The sequence below is a fragment of the Musa acuminata genome, chromosome BXJ3-10, assembly GCF_036884655.1.
Source record: "Musa acuminata AAA Group cultivar baxijiao chromosome BXJ3-10, Cavendish_Baxijiao_AAA, whole genome shotgun sequence".
NCBI classification, from domain to species: domain Eukaryota; kingdom Viridiplantae; phylum Streptophyta; class Magnoliopsida; order Zingiberales; family Musaceae; genus Musa; species Musa acuminata.
In genome coordinates, this window is record NC_088358.1 from 21,033,666 (window position 1) to 21,050,000 (window position 16,335).

The 16,335-nt window shown below is 35.2% G+C and overlaps 1 protein-coding gene, 1 non-coding gene and 1 pseudogene across 2 annotated transcripts in view; 1 reads left to right on the plus strand and 2 right to left on the minus strand.

Annotated features, from left to right (window-relative positions):
- Positions 1 to 2,587: 2,587 nt before the first annotated feature.
- On the minus strand, positions 2,588 to 2,669 carry TRNAS-AGA (transfer RNA serine (anticodon AGA)). Its single transcript has one exon. It is a non-coding gene; the product is annotated as a tRNA-Ser (tRNA).
- An 11,416-nt stretch (positions 2,670 to 14,085) lies between these two features.
- Positions 14,086 to 14,873, plus strand: LOC135651315 (uncharacterized; annotated as a pseudogene).
- Positions 14,874 to 14,885: 12 nt separating this feature from the next.
- The window catches only part of LOC103975006 (UDP-N-acetylmuramoyl-L-alanyl-D-glutamate--2,6-diaminopimelate ligase MurE homolog, chloroplastic-like), a 3,023-nt gene continuing 1,573 nt past the window's right edge, over positions 14,886 to 16,335 (minus strand). The window contains exons 1-4 of the mRNA XM_065171323.1: positions 16,299 to 16,335; positions 15,581 to 15,697; positions 15,270 to 15,445; positions 14,886 to 15,139 (exon numbers count right to left, since the gene is read on the minus strand). The exon at positions 16,299 to 16,335 is cut by the window's right edge and continues 1,573 nt beyond it. Of these exons, the coding sequence (XP_065027395.1) occupies positions 15,035 to 15,139; positions 15,270 to 15,445; positions 15,581 to 15,697; positions 16,299 to 16,335 (435 nt within the window). The 3' untranslated portion in view covers positions 14,886 to 15,034. The remainder of the gene's footprint in view (positions 15,140 to 15,269; positions 15,446 to 15,580; positions 15,698 to 16,298) is intronic.

The window sequence follows — 16,335 nt, forward strand, 5'->3', positions numbered from 1 at the left end:
TAAAATATGAAAAGATAGATTTATTAGAGCACCCAAATTTATTTTATTTATCTATTATGATATATAAGTTATTGGCGTTAATGAAAATACATTGATCAGTGACATTGCAAAGTCATTTAGCAAGGAAAGTTGCATCTTCATTTGCTAGTGTCCTTTGTGTCTAATGATTCATCTATACTATCGAACGAGAATGTCATCTTCCTTAATTGATAATTTTATCAAGATAGGTAATTTGGACAAGCATTTGAAGACTAATATATTTCTGCCTTGAATTTATATGGAGCTCTTATATCTCTCCCCATCTTAACTGTTATAGTTTTCGCAATCATTGATCTCATTCACTCCATCAAGTGGTCATTCCCAAGCTTTTCTTGAATGTTCCCTTGAACTCTTATATCTATTGAAATTTCGTTTGATGGTTTTCTAGTAGATACTAGGGTTTAATTTATGGTTATCGAATTGGTTACGTGGTTCTTTGAACATGGCATGCAGGTTTCTTGGTTGTTTTTGCTTTCATTTTCATTTATATTTTTTAGGTTCAGATCATTTGATTTGTTTGCTTAAAGGCTTTGGTGGTTTCACCTGTTCACAGTTCGTTGGGTAGGGATTCTTTTCTTTGGTTATTTTTTTAATATTTTTTAGGATTTTGTTTGTGAATCTTATTTCTTTGGGGTGGCATCATAAATTTCATTTGTTTTCATTTTTTAATATTCAAATCTTTAAATATATGAGAATAGATGAGAGATTTCAAAGCTAAAAACTCATGATAACTTACAATCTCTTAGACCCCAAATCTATAAGTTTATTTTTGCTTTACCTCATTTCTCCTCCCAACTATATATTTAAAACATTACATGAGCCCTCTATAAACAGAGGGGTAAACTCAAAACTTTAACTTTAGCTATAATAGAAACTCCAATCTTAAACAAGACTCTTAAACCAAACTTATATCTAATAACAAAATTTGATTTAATATTCCAACATCCTTTCCTAATTAAAGATTGGAAAAAAAATTACGGAAAGCATTGAATGTTATTGTTATACATTATGTTCTTTAAAATTTTAGAATTTGAAGTCGCAGATTCAAACTTTTGGATTTGTCTTATATACCTTAATTAATTATAAAACTCTTATTTGTTTGGAATCAATCTTATTAGCTTTCTTGACAATCTCTAAACACTAAATCAATCTTATCAATATAATTATTTGCATACATATCTAACTCCTTTATTATAGAATATTCATTAATTTTTATAGCTTCTAGATCATAAATAATAATGATCCTCATATTAGCATTAGTAACATTTTATTCTAAATCTTTAATGATCGACTTTATAAATATTTTTCTTTTTTATAAGGAGGTAAAAAATACTTTTATGCTTCTCATAAAAATAAAAAATATTAATCTAACAAAATTATCTACTCCAATAAAAATCAATACTATCTGCATTTAGTCTAAATCTTGCTTTTGTATAATTTTGGCATCTTTAATATTAATAAGAATATTAATGGGAGAATATGACATCTTTAATATTACTAACCGATCTATCTTTCGGGTTTGTATTATATAATTTTTATGTATTATCTAATTTTTATGATATACCTTTAGACAGTAGGAGGATATATATCTCCTTCATAAAATTTTTAAGATTAACTAGTCTTTTCTTCTTATCTTAGCACAACAAATCTTTAAAATAATATTTTTATTTAGTAATAAACTTTATTATTCTTTTATCTTCTTCTATGTTATAAATTAATTCTTATTTTTTTTTCTTCGGAGAGTGACATAAAATCTATATTATTTATCACATATTTAAAATTATCCAAGGGAATTTCTTTTAAACCTTTTGATCCGACAAAAATCTTCACCTTAATTTTTTATTTTTAGTATTTTTTTATCAAACCTAGGTAATAACGAGATCTAAAATAACTTATAAAAATTATCATTAATATTTAGAACTACGAATTAAACCCAAGGATCTAACCAAATAACTAAAACTTTAATATGCATCATGATTCAAGGGGAATAACTAAAAAGAACTTGGGAATGACCTCTTAATTAAGGAAATAATATTGACGCCTTAGAAAACATAAAAGTTAGGATGGGGAAGGATACTACGGTTCCATCAAAATATGAGACTTGATTTCATTGTGATTACGGTCGTTACCACCTTTATATCATCTTCTCTCCCAATGCCATCGTCATTTCTCCTCTCCTCTCCTCTCCTCTCCTCTCCTCTCCTCTCCTCCGAGTTTAGTAACGTAAGAGCAAAGTTATATAATATCTCCTCTTCTCTCATTTTTGTTTTTGATTTTTTAAAAATTTATATTTACATTTAATTCATATTTATATTTATTAAGAAAATTTGTGGTCTTCATAAAAAAAATAAAAATATTATAATGTGGTCCAAAAAAATAAAAATATACTTTACTTAGGAATAACACATACTTAGTTTTTTCTAGATAATTTTTTAAAATTTATGCAATATAATATTAATTAAGAAAATCGGATTACTATTACCAAATAACGTCATGGCTTCAAACAGCGTATATTATTCCAAAATCGAATTCGATATGATGTTAAAAACGTGGTCGGCAGGATTCGAACCTGCGCGGGCAAAGCCCACATGATTTCTAGTCATGCCCGATAACCACTCCGGCACGACCACATTTCGTGATGTTTTCCTGTTACCTACTTATATATAAACTATCTTTCTAAACCCCCTCTTTTTCTATTCCAGTCATGATAGCTCGACTCTTCAGAGTCTGTATTATCTCAAATTTCTAATGTCCAAATTTGCATGCCGTATCCCTCGTGATTTTTGGTATTTATTTATGTAAATATAAGGTTAATATGTAACCATTCTCATTAAGTTTATCATTCATTATCATTAATTTTTTTTATTTATTGTGGTTTAAATATTTCAATTTTTCATTGTAACTATTATTATTAAATATTTTATTTAATATCATTAAAAAAATTTATTATGGTCCAAACATTATAAATTTAAATTAATTTTTGAACATTATGATACTCGTGATAATAAATATTCTCGACGGGAGAACGTCTATATAAACGAGGGTTTTTATCCTTGTGCTCAATATTAAGTCTAAAGGATTTCTTATACCATCTAAAGTGAGAGTTCTGAGTCGAGAAGTATCAAAATATAAAGAGAAACCATTGCTAAAATTCTTCACAACAATGGCTGGACGTATGCAATTTTCGTTTCTGCATTAGTTTTCTTATGTTTCTCTTATAATGGTTTAAAAACATATTTTGGTATTAAAATTTCTGATAGTTGGTATCTGAGCCATTAATCTCTGTCTTGATATGAAAGAGTTTTCATTTTTTAATCATGAATATGGCTTGATTTTGGTTTCTGTTTTAGACTTCTTGATATATTTCATGTTGAAAATCGAGGATATAACATTTTTAATATTTTTAGTCAATAAAATGCTTATGTATGAATATTTGGTTATATTAATTCATGCTTATGAGCCAATTTTATATGTTCAAAATGTCTAGTGACTCATATAATCTTAATTAATTAAGAATTAGTCATAGCATCATTAATTAATTAAAATTATATATAAAGTTAAAATAAAGATCACATAAGTAATTAGATATAATATTTTGTCTTAATATATTTAATATAATAATTGTTATCCCATAGAATTTTTTTTATTATATTTATATAATTAATCAGGATAAAATATCATATTATTTTCATAATTTACCCATAAGGATTATGAATTGGAATATAATTTGATAGTTTTATTATAAAGACCATTTGAATCTATTTGAATTAAAAATTTAGCCCACAATCAATTTTAATATTATGAGATTCATCTTTTTACATATTTCACGTTGGTAAAACATGTAATTTAAACTATTAAGCCTCAAATTTTGACATAAACATATTTGATTTTATGTAGTTTCTCAAACTGTTAATTTTTTTTATATTGAATGTGACATTCCTGAACTTATGGGTGATAACTATAAGATATGGAAGTAGAGGATTCTTCTCCATTTAAGATCGATGTATATTGATTATACTATTAGGAAAGACGAACTACTTATAGTCACTAATACTAGTACTCCAATTGAGGTTGCGTTATATGAGTTATGGGAGCGATCCTTGGCTCAACGTGATGTTTATTGAGACTAAGATAACTGCTGGTATACATAGTTTTGTTAATCAGCATAAGAAGGTCTGAGACTTGCTACAAGTTACCGATGAGTAATTCGTCATTTTGAAAAAGGCATTAGCAAATATCCTAATAATGAAATTCTCATCCCTCAAACTCACCAACATAAAGGGTGTGCATGAGCATATAATGCAAATGCAAGATATTATGGTTCAACTTAAGAAACTCGCGGTTAATATGTCAGAATCCTTCTTAGTGCACTATATTCTAAACACTCTTCCACATCAATATAAATATTTTAAGATTTCATATAACATACATAAGGATAAATAATCAATCAATGAATTAATGACTATGTGTGTTCAAGAACAAGAGAGGCTAGTGATGGAGCTTGGTGAGAGTGCATTAGTGGTAACTGTTGAATCTCGGATTTTGATGATGAAACTAATTGATTGTGTTTAGATGTTTAAAAGCATTTTGAGTGATGCAGGTCTACTCGATCAGGATTAGACAGTTGACGCAGGAGGAATTAACGTTGCGCCGGAGGAGATCACGTCAGGATATTGGACGGCAGAAGGCTTCGGACATCGGGCATTGGGCCAAGGAGAGCGGAATTGCGTCAAGGATATCGGGGTTGCGGAGGTCAACCGCCGATTGGGCAACAAGCCGCAAGAGAGGACGATGCACTGAAGAATCAGACGAAGCGCCAACCAATGACGTGCCGGGCAATAGAATGTCAATTCGCGTTGTAATAATTGTCTAGATCGGAGTAGAGTTTTAGCTTGTGTGTGCAGGATTAACTACGATAACGACGAAGACATAAAGCGAAATAAAGTGTCGGAGTCAAGCACGAAGGATTCGTTGCGAGTTCGAGAGTTTGACGGAAGTCCGAAGGTTCGTCAAGAATGCTGCCGGAACTAGCCGAGAATGAGTAGGGAGCTTGCCGAAGGGTTTTTCGGAAGCTCGCTGGAAGGTTCGTTGGAAGTTCGCGGAGCTCGCCGAGAAAGATCGGAGCTTGCCGAAGAAGCTCGTTGGAACTCGCCAAGATCAAATCGTGAAGTCTAGGAGCTTGCCGGGAGTCCGCAGAATGGTTTCCGAGAGTTTATCGGAAGACCGCCGGAAGTTCGCCGGAAGAAGTCTTGAATTACGGACTTTGTAATAGCTTAGGAAATGTCTTTAAATTCGTAGTTAGCATGTTAATTAGGGTTAGGATTAGGTGTTAATCCTATAACCCAAGTAGGGGCCAATTGGGCCCGAGTTCGGACTGGTTTGGGCCAAGTTTGGAGCCCAACTAGTGAGCTGAAATAGTGTAGGTGGTGGCACCGCCCAGCACCCCGAGAGCCAGGCGGTGGCACCGCCAGTACTCTGTCAGTGTCAGACACTGACAGGCGGTGGCACCGCCAACATCGGGAACCAAAGAGAATTCAAATTTTGGAGCCCAAATTTGAATCCTCTTAAGGCCTATAAATACCCCTCAATTCTCAGCTGAGATCACAACTTTTGCAAAGCAATAGATTGAGATAAGAGCCTTAGCAAAGTCTTAGAAAGTCTTGTTTTCAATTGCTTGAGTGTTCACCTCCTTATTTCTCTTTGAAAATTTGTAAGAGAGTGAACTACTTGTAAAAGGTTGTAAGAGGGGTATTTGTCCTTCCCCTTCAAAGTGATTTGCTAGTGGAAGTTGGGAGCCTCATCGAAGAAGGCTTCGCAAGTGGATGTAGGTTGCATGACCGAACCACTATAAATCGGTTTGCGTTTATCTTATTGTCATTTATATTACTGCAAACCATCTTCACTTTGATGCTCTACTTCTTTGTCTCCTTCTTACGTATGCCTTCAAGTTAAAACGCAATCGAAACGGTTTCAAACGAAACGTTGCTTTTATCATACAAAGTTTCCGAAAGTGTTTAAATCGTCGAAAGTTTACCATACTTTACCGCTGCACTAATTCACCCCACCCCCCCCTCTTAGTGCCGCTCCGGTTCTAACAATTGGTATAAAAGCCCGGTATTTCTCATTTTGGATTTATACCCGAGAGAAATGGCTCTTCATGGCTTTCAAGAGGGATTTTCGGTTGTTCGTCCACCGTTGTTTAACGGATTGGACTACACTTATTGGAAAACTCGAATGAGAGTTTTCTTGATTTCTATGAATTTGGATTTATGGAATATTGTTGGAAATAGTTTTCAACTTCCCTCTAAACCGATGAACGAATGGTCGGATTTGGAGAAGAAGTATTTTTCTTTAAACGCAAAGGCTATGAATGCCTTATTTTGCGCTTTGGACAAAAATGAGTTTAATCGGATTTCTACGTACGAAACGGCTTTTGATATTTGGCGAACACTTGAAATCACGCACGAGGGAACTAGTAGAGTCAAAGACTCGAAAGTTAACATTTTATTGCATGATTTTGAGCTTTTTTGAATGCAACCAAGTGAGACTGGCGACATGTACACCCGTTTCACGGATGTCGTCAATAATCTAAGAGTTCTTGGTAAATCTTTTTCGAATTTTGATCTCATAAGCAAGATCTTAAGATCCCTTCCAAAAAGGTGGGATCCTAAAATAACCGCAATACAAGAGATAAAAAATTTAAATGATTTTCTATTAGAAGAATTTATCGGGTCATTAATGACTTATGAAATGACACTTTTGGAACATTTTGAACCCGATGAGCACTTGAACCACCTTCCAAAGAATGGGAAGGATTTGAAACTCCGGACAAATGAATACCACTTAAGCGATGACTCAAGTGATGAGGACAATGATGAACTTGAACTTCGAACACTAAATCTTAATAAGTTCATTAAACAAAAATCTAAAATAAACAATGAACTTGAACGGAGGAAGAGGCCAAAAAAGAGGAAGACAACCAATGATGAATCAAGAACTTCCAAAGGTGAAACGAAGAATTGGGCTTTGATGGGCTTCGACTACAAGGTAAGTAACTCAACTCTCATGAATTATTTTGAAATTATTTGAAGTTTTTCATGAGTGCTTAATTTAGATAGTAGGAATAGGAAATAAAAAATTATTTTTAAAAAATTATATCATGTTTTTCTTTATAGCATCTTTTGAAAAATTAAAAAATTTGATCATAAAAAGTATATTGCTAAGATTTCATGCATGTTATGTTTTGAAATGTTGAATGATGTATGCAACATTAGGGATGATAATTATATGATATGTGATAATGCTTAGGATTAATCCGTGCATGTGTATCTTAATGATTTTATGTCATGCATAATGATCATGCTTAATGAATTTCGAAATTATGCATGATGAATCTTGTGATTTATCGATTATTGATTTTTACCATAATGAAAGTGCTTTATTAATCTTTGTTGTAATAAATCTTACACTTTTGGTTTTAAACATGATATATGTTTTTATTTGGCATAAATAAAACAAAATCATATGTTTTGAAACAACCAAAAAGAGGAAAACATTCTTGAAAATTATTTTGCTCAATCTTATTGATTTTGATGAATCCATTTGTATCATCTTTGTGAATCTCTTGGATTTTGATAATGATTTTGATGATTTAAATTTGAATAATTTTTTATCGAAATCATGATCTTGATCTCTTGAAATTTATAACATGAAATCCTTTATAAATCAAGATTTCTTACTCTTTATTCTCTTACATTTTGAGAAAATTTTCAATATGAATCATAAGTGTTCTTATACATAAATTGAAATCTTTTTCTCCTACGTTTCCTTTTGTGATTTACTAAAGAAAATATCCTTTTTGAAAATTCTTGACTTAAAATTTATTTAAAAATATCTTATTATTTGATCTCCTAAGATTTTCCTTTGATTATTTATAAGGAGGCTTTTCAAAAAGAAATCATTTATTTTGGCATTCACATATTCTAATATTTTATGGTATGATTTTTATTTAATTCCTTGTATTCATGAAATGTTTATCTCATCACCCAATTATTTTCTCCTTGATATTCCTTATGTGATGATATGAATATATGAAACATTCATTAATTTGTTTTGATGAAAAGTTATGATGATGAATGGTAGGATGAAATTTGACAAGTTAATACCATCATGATTTGAAACATTGATGATTTGAAATTATGTATACAATACTTTAACGTATAATAATGATGCACACAATGATGAAATATTCATGATAAAATTATTATTTTGATATTCATGACTTGAATCTTCTTTTCTTTTTGCCAATGACAAAGGGAGAGAAAGAGTTGCTAATGTACTATCTTGAATTGATGTAAAGGGTAATCTCAAAGATAAATTAGCTACCTTGCACAAGTCAAGAAAATGCAAAAATTTGCTTACTTTCTTGCAATCTAAAGAAAAGATACAAATGTAACACTTGCCAAATTGTTTGCTTGCCTCATGTAAAACATGGTCCCTTGCTAGTTTGGTATTTTGCTAAGGAAGCAAAAATGACACTTCTCAAAAGAGAAGAAAGAGCTTACTTACAAAAAAATACTATCATGCACGTTGCAAAGAAAAGCAAATATGCCAACTGTTGGGAAATCCTGGGGGCGACATCACATGCGCAGCGGAAGAACAAGAAAAAACAAAATCCCCGATTCCCAAAGAGATGTTCGTCGTCGTGCGAAGATTGGTACGTAAAATCCGCGAGACTTAAAACTGCGTATAGAGTAGATTGTGTTACCTAGGGAGATCGTATATCCCAGTTTCCTTGCAGATCCTTAGGAGAGGGTGAAGGAGGTCAAGCGTCCTCCTCTCTAGCGGTGATCCACACAGCAGGGTTGCGACGATGCTCCTCAAAACTCCAGGCCTGCTCTGAGGTGGAGAGGGAAAGGAGAATAGGAAAGGCAAGAAAAAGCTCTCTAGCCTATGGGGCTCTGAATCCCTCCTATTTATATAGGCCCCCTATCAAACCCTAATGGGTCCTCCCCTAGTGGGTATTGGATCTGCATCCAATAAGACAAGGGCTCCGTCGGATATCTCATATCCAAACCTCTACTCATCGCAATGCCTACCATATGTGTGTGACCCTCTAGGCCCAATATTGAGCTAGCCGTGAGTCATACCTGTCAGAACTCCTTCTAACTCAGTGAATTATTATCTCTGTAATAATTCACTCGACTCATCGACTACGGACGTACTAGGCCACTACGCCGTAGTCCCCAAACAATACAGGGGAATCCAATCTATTGGACCTGTCTGTCCTCAGTTACCGTGTACCTATAGTCCCTCATCCATCTAATATCCCAAAGACCGTATATCGAGCATGGTGATGTTAGACCCATACGATTTCTACTCGAGTCTCGCTCTAATCTGATTCTCCTGGAAAACTCTTTCTCTCTCAACCCGAACGACCCTGGCTAGGGATTTGTCTGAGCAAGAACACATGGGATATTCCTCTCATGACGCCGAGAGTGGATGATCATCTATCGACACTCAATAGCCCTCGTAAGGTCGACTACCACTCCCAATGACCAGCTGTACTAGATCTGGGACAGCCAAACCTATAAGTCTGGTATCAAAGAGTGGAGCACTCATACAAGACATCCTTGGTGTCTCAAGTCTAAGGACCAGATACACCTCTAGGACTACGGAATCGCTGTCTGACAATAAGGCATCATCAACCATCCAGCATTCCGTAAGTGGATCAATCAGTGAACTCATTCTCCAATGAGTACCTGTATTGTATCCCTAGTGTCCCTACATGAGTAGCTATAAGACCAGCTGCATTCATCATATGGACGGGTATACAGCACACCAGTCTGTCCAATTATCACGATGTCCCTCTCGAGTAACCTATGACCGGGATTATTTAGGATATGTGTTTAAAGGTGAATCGATCTCATTATCGTGATCTCATCACGATCCGATTCCCATTGCACAAATCCAAGGATATCACAATATATGTATGCATTTATGCAATAGTTATAAAGTGATATACGCTAAAATATAATAAGCAAAAAGATTCTGTATCAAGTCACACGTGCCATCACTCACGTGATTGGCTTGCTGGGCACCTATGACTAGCACCAACTTGCACATCTTTAAATTTGCTAGCTTGTATGTAGTAAAATTTGCATATCGTAAAAGTTGCTAGCTTATAGAGAAGCAAAGAATTACTATCTCGAAAGAAGCAAAAAATGCAAAACTTAGATATCATGTTTAACAATTGATGTCTTTCATGACATGATTTCTTTGCATTTTTGTAAAAGTCTAAATCATTGAAATATTGATTGATGCAAATTCATAATTTATGTAAAAGTCTAAATCATTGGTTCCTCTCCTTTTCGGCAATGACATAGGGGGAGAAAGATTGCTAACTCAAGGCAAATGTTGGCTAGCTTGTACTCTTCCCTTCTTTTCAACAAAAACAAAGGGGAGAAAGCTTTTGCTAGTTAGAACATGCAAAGAAAAGTAAAGTGCAAATTTGCACAAGAAGCAAGTGTTGAATTGCCATGATTGAACTTAAGAATCTTGCTATGCTTTTGTGCTTATATGTTGGTATGAAAATCTAGCTTTATGTTGCAAAAACTTGCATATCTTTTAAAATAGCTAGAGCTACTTCTCCTTTTTGTTGATGACATAGGGGGAGAAGTATCGGAAGACCGCCGGAAGATCGCCGGAAGTTTGCCAGAAGAAGTCTTGACTTACGGACTTTGTAATACTATCCTATAACCCAAGTAGGGGCCAATTAGGTCCGAGTTCGAACTGGTTTGGGCCAAGTTTGGAGCCCAACCAATGAGCTGAAATAGTGTAGGCGGTGGCACCGCCCAGCACCCCGAGAGCCAGGCGGTGGCACCGCTTGGCTGAGCGGTGGCACCGCCAGTACTCTGTTAGTGTCAGACACTAACAGGCGGTTGCACTGCCATTGACAAGCGGTGGCACCGCCAGCATCGGGAACCAAAGAGAATTTAAATTTTGGAGCCCAAATTTGAATCCTCTTGAGGCCTATAAATACCCCTCAATTCTCAATGAGATCACAATTTTTGCAAAGCAATAGATTGAGATAAGAGCCTTAGCAAAGTCTTAGAAAGTCTTGTTTTCAATTGCTTGAGTGTTCACCTCCTTCTTTCTCTTTGAAAATTTGTAAGAGAGTGAACCACTTGTAAAAGGTTGTAAGAGGGGTATTTGTCCTTCCCCTTCAAAGTGATTTGCTAGTGGAAGTTGGGAGCCTAATCGAAGAAGGCTTCACAAGTGGATGTAGGTCGCATGACCGAACCACGATAAATCGGTTTGCGTTTATCTTATTGTCATTTATATTACTGCAAACCATCTTCACTTTGATGCTCTACTTCTTTGTCTCCTTCTTACGTATGCCTTCAAGTTAAAACGCAATCGAAACGGTTTCAAACGAAACGTTGCTTTTATCGTACGAAGTTTCCGAAAGTGTTTAAATCGTCGAAAGTTTACCGTATTTTACCGCTGCACTAATTCACCCCCCACCCCCCCCCCACCCCCCCCTCTTAGTGTCGCTCCGGTCCTAACAGTAACAACTCGTGAGAAGAATAAAATTGATAAAAATTAAGCCAATTAGAAAGCTCATCTACAGGGAAAATATAAATTATCACCCCAAGCTAATATTAAGAAAGAAGCAAAGTATTTCTTCTATAAAAGAAGGGACACATGATGAGGAATAAATGAAATTCTAACAATGACTTGAAAAAAAAAGGTAAACCAACCTCGTTTGTGTATTATAAATCTAATATGGTTAATATTAATATTAACACATGGTGGATTAACTCTGGATCAACAATCCATATTGTAAACTATTTACAAAACCTAAGAAAGCTAATAAGAAATGAGCAAAGCATCTTATCAAGTAATAAGATGGGCCCACATCGGAGGCAATTGGAATATGCATTTTAACTTTAAGTAATGGTTTTATTTTAAAATTGGAAATGATCTTTTATGTACCTAGTTTCTCGTGAAACTTAATTTTTGTTTCCAGACTCGTATCAGTTGGATATTCCTTTAATTTTCAAGACACATCATGTTGTTTATTATATAAATCTGATTGTGTTAGGAAAGGTATTTTGTCTGATGGTCTTTATCGTATTTTCTTACAAAATGATGACACTCAAAGTTCAATGTATGTTCACGCTTGCAATAAAAGGTGTAATATTAATGATGATTCCTCTATGTTATGGCATTGGAGATTAGGACGTATCTCCATAGAGAGAATTAAGAGATTAGTTAATAATGGGGTATACTCTTGATTTTACTAATTTTAAAACTTGTGTGGACTGTATTAAAGGAAAGCAGACCAACAAGTCCAAGAAATGTGCTAATAAGAGTTCAGACATATTAGTGATCATTCATAATAATATATGTTGTCCAGACATATGCACACATAGTCATAAATTCATATCCTTTATAGATGATTACTCACGATATATGTATATCTATTTGCTTTATAACAAAAATGAAGTATTGAATGTCTTCAAAATCTTTAATGCTGAAATTGAGAACCAATGTGATAAGTAAATTAAAATTATGAGATCAAATAGAGGTGGAGAATATTATGGTAGATATACTGAAAATAGACAAATACCTAGTTCTTTTGCTAAGTTTATTCAAGAACATGTGATTGTTGTCCAATACACTATGCTTGATTTTCTATACTAGAATGGTGTTGCAGAAAAAGAAACCGAACATTATTTGACATGGTGCGGAGTATGCTTAGCAACTCCAATCTTCCTATGTTCTTATAGACTAAAGTACTAAAAACGGTTATGTATATATTAAATCGAGTTCTAACCAAGACTGTCCTAAAGACACTATGTATATATTAAACGGTTATGTATATATTTATTCGATAAAGATTAATTTAAATTATTAAGCTAAGCGTATATATCAAGTGAGAGAATATAATCGTTCTCATTAAGTTCATCATTCATTACCATCAATTTCTTCATTTATTATGGTTTAAATATTTTAATTTTTTAAATTATTATTATCAAATATTATTAAAAAAATTTATTATAGTCCAAACGTTACAAATTTGAATTAATTCTTGAATGTTATGAAGTTCATAATAATAAATATTTTTGATGGGAGAATGTCTATATAAACGATGGTTTTGGTCTTTAGGCTTAATATCTCTCTCAAGTCTAAAAGATTTTCTATACCATCTAAAGCGAGAGTTTTGAGCTGAGAAGTACCAAAATATAAAAAAAAAATCATTTCTAAAATTCTTGATAACAATGGGAGATACACAATTTTTGTTTCCACTTATGTTTCTATTATAATGGTTTAGAAACATATTTTGATAGAAAATTATATTATATATATATATATATATATATATATATATATATATATATATATATATATATATATATATATATATATATATATATATATATATATATATATTCTTCAAAGTCAAATTATGCATTTCTTGTAGCTCCACCTACATGAAGCATAAGCAAAGGGGTTCGTCAATATATTTCTAGTAGCAACGGCAATCTCAGCGTGATCTCAATCTTAAAAGCAACCATATTTATAGCCAATCGAATCGGGAAGCTATTTCACGCCATTTGACTGTAGCATATTCTATCGATAAAAGAGTTGACTTTGCCCACTCGATTTTCCCAAATAATGAATGAAATGCAGAGGTTTCATATAAATAGCATATACTACAGAAGTCAACTACACTTGGTCAACTTATTTAGCGACTTGGAGTAAGTAATCCGATTTCAATTCTCACTTCTTTTACTTGGTTATCGAGCAATCCAAGCTCATTGTTCCTTTGGGCAGCAAAGAAACCCCACCCCCCTTAGTCAACGCTTGGGAGCGCCACATGCATGCTTTGACCAATCCGCAACAGGAATTCCTTTCCCTTAAAGTAAACTCGACACCTTTCTCCATGGCTTACTCACATACCGATCTATCTATATAGATAGCCCTAAAACTACAACGCCATTGCGCTGACACCCTTTGGTTCTCGTCCTCGGCAAAGCAATGGCCTCCTGGTCTTCCATAACGCTCGCTTTGGTGCTCATCTTCTCCATGTCGAAAGCGCAAGGTGCAAGCTCGATCTCGTCGTCACGAAACCTGCACGCAATCTATACGATGACGTTTGGACTTGCTTCGCAGGGGCCGGCGTGGAGTGCGAGCGCTTGGACGCGAGCGCCTGCGCCTACGCGGTGTCGTCGTCGGGAATGCGCTGCGTGCTGGAGAGGAACGCCGGGGGCGCCTACGCGTGCGCCACGTCGTAGATCGGCGCCGAGGGGTTCGTCGACTGGGTCGAGATGGAAGGGTGCATCGCGGCGTGCGGCCTCGATCGGAGAACCGTCGGGATATCGTCGGACTCGTTGCTGGACGCTAACTTCCGGCGGAAGCTGTGCTCCTCGGAGTGCTTCCGTGGCTGCCCCAACATAGTCAACCTCTACTTCAATCTCGCAGCTAGCGAAGGTACACTGCAAGCACAGTAATATCATAGCCACTTGTTGTGATCTTGACGTGTGGATTCACCGTCCCAAGGTGCCTCCTTTTCCTGCAATTTAGTCGGACCTTCTCCATGGGATTCTTCCTGGGAGCTAAGGAGCAGGGAAGAGGGAGGAGAGAGAGAGAGAGTAGCGAAAACGAGCGAGAGGTTGGGGTAAGTGCGAGGCGCTTCTTCGGAAGAGTGAAGCCAACACCGCGGTGCAGCAGAGCGGGAAAGGAGATAAAGAGAGAGAGAGAGAGAGAGAGAGAGAGAGAGAGACTGTAACGTTCCAACTGAACTTTGAATGTTCAAAAAAAAAGTTCCAAGTGTTTATCTAAAGAATACCGATAGAAGCGACATACTTTTCAATTTGCAACAGCAGCCAAAGAATTAGGACACATTAACTCGGAATTTTCTGCCTTTGCTATTCCTAAAAATGAGATTATATCGCCAAAGAAATTTCACTTTCATGCTTGACACATCTCACATACTTTGACGCAGCGCTTGTCGGCATTCAACTCTATCGTCGAAGAACTTCCTTGTATCACCCTCAATTTGATATGTCTCGTGGCCTTTGCCAGCAACAACCTGCAGCATCACATCATAGTCTTCAGTCCAAAGTACTAGAAGCTGAAATTGAGTTACACATATCCTTTGTCTAACAAGAGAGAGAAAGGTTTGAGAATACTGTGACCAAGGGTCAGAAGAAGAGAGTTACAATGATATCTCCTTCCTTTCCCATGGCAATGGCAGCTTGCAGGGCTACTCTTCTGTCCTCATTTACTAAGAGTGTACAGCCATTTGGAAGCTTTGGATAGATTTTGCTTCCGCCGGGTGATGAGGACTCTTGCATTGTGTATCCAACACCAGCTAGCATGTCATCCAAGATTGTCGCTAGCAATGTCATCGAAGCATGTTTTAGAAGTTATTATATCTGAATAACAACATAGGCATACGGCCAATAGGTGTTGCATTGCTTTCAGAAATATATGACAAACCAAATTGGCATATAACATACAGAATACATACATGGATCTTCGTTCCTTGGATTGTCTGATGTCAGAATAACCACATCACTTTTATCAGCTGCAATTTTTGTCATCAGCGGCCTCTTCCCCCGATCTCTTTCTCCGCCACATCCAAAGACTAGAAGAGAAACATTAACTATCAGCATGCATCAAATCACCCTACAACAACTAGTATTGCTAGGATAAAACTATGGTTAGCCACTTTTCTGATCTTTAACTTCCTTCTTGTGAAAGTACACTTACGAATTGTGTTTTGGATTCCCAACATAAAAAAGACACACAAAAGTGCTGAACTTGAGATGTTGCAACTATAGAAGAACTTTTGGTGCCAATCTTCGTATGCTCAAATGCTACATGAGAGTTTTGAGCAGGTTTTTCTGAAAGTGCACAGACAGCATTTGATGGAATTATCATAAAATTGGAAGTCAGCTGATTGATCACACTGCCATGAGATCAAGTCATGTAAAGCTCCACATTACCATCTTATCTCACTGATACATATAATAATATACTTGTACATTGGTATTGTTTAGGACAGCAAAAATGCTCTGCAATTGAGACCTCTCTTTAGCACATATAGGGAAGAAAATATTAGAATCTAAACCAAGCAATTAAGTTTTCGACGATCAATTACCGAGCACTGAATCAGGTAAGTTGAAATTTTCATTCAGTATGATAAGCTGCAGAATGTGCTGAAAGTAAAGCATGAATTGGTATACCAGTGATAACTCTTCGTGGGTTGAGTTCTCGGACAGC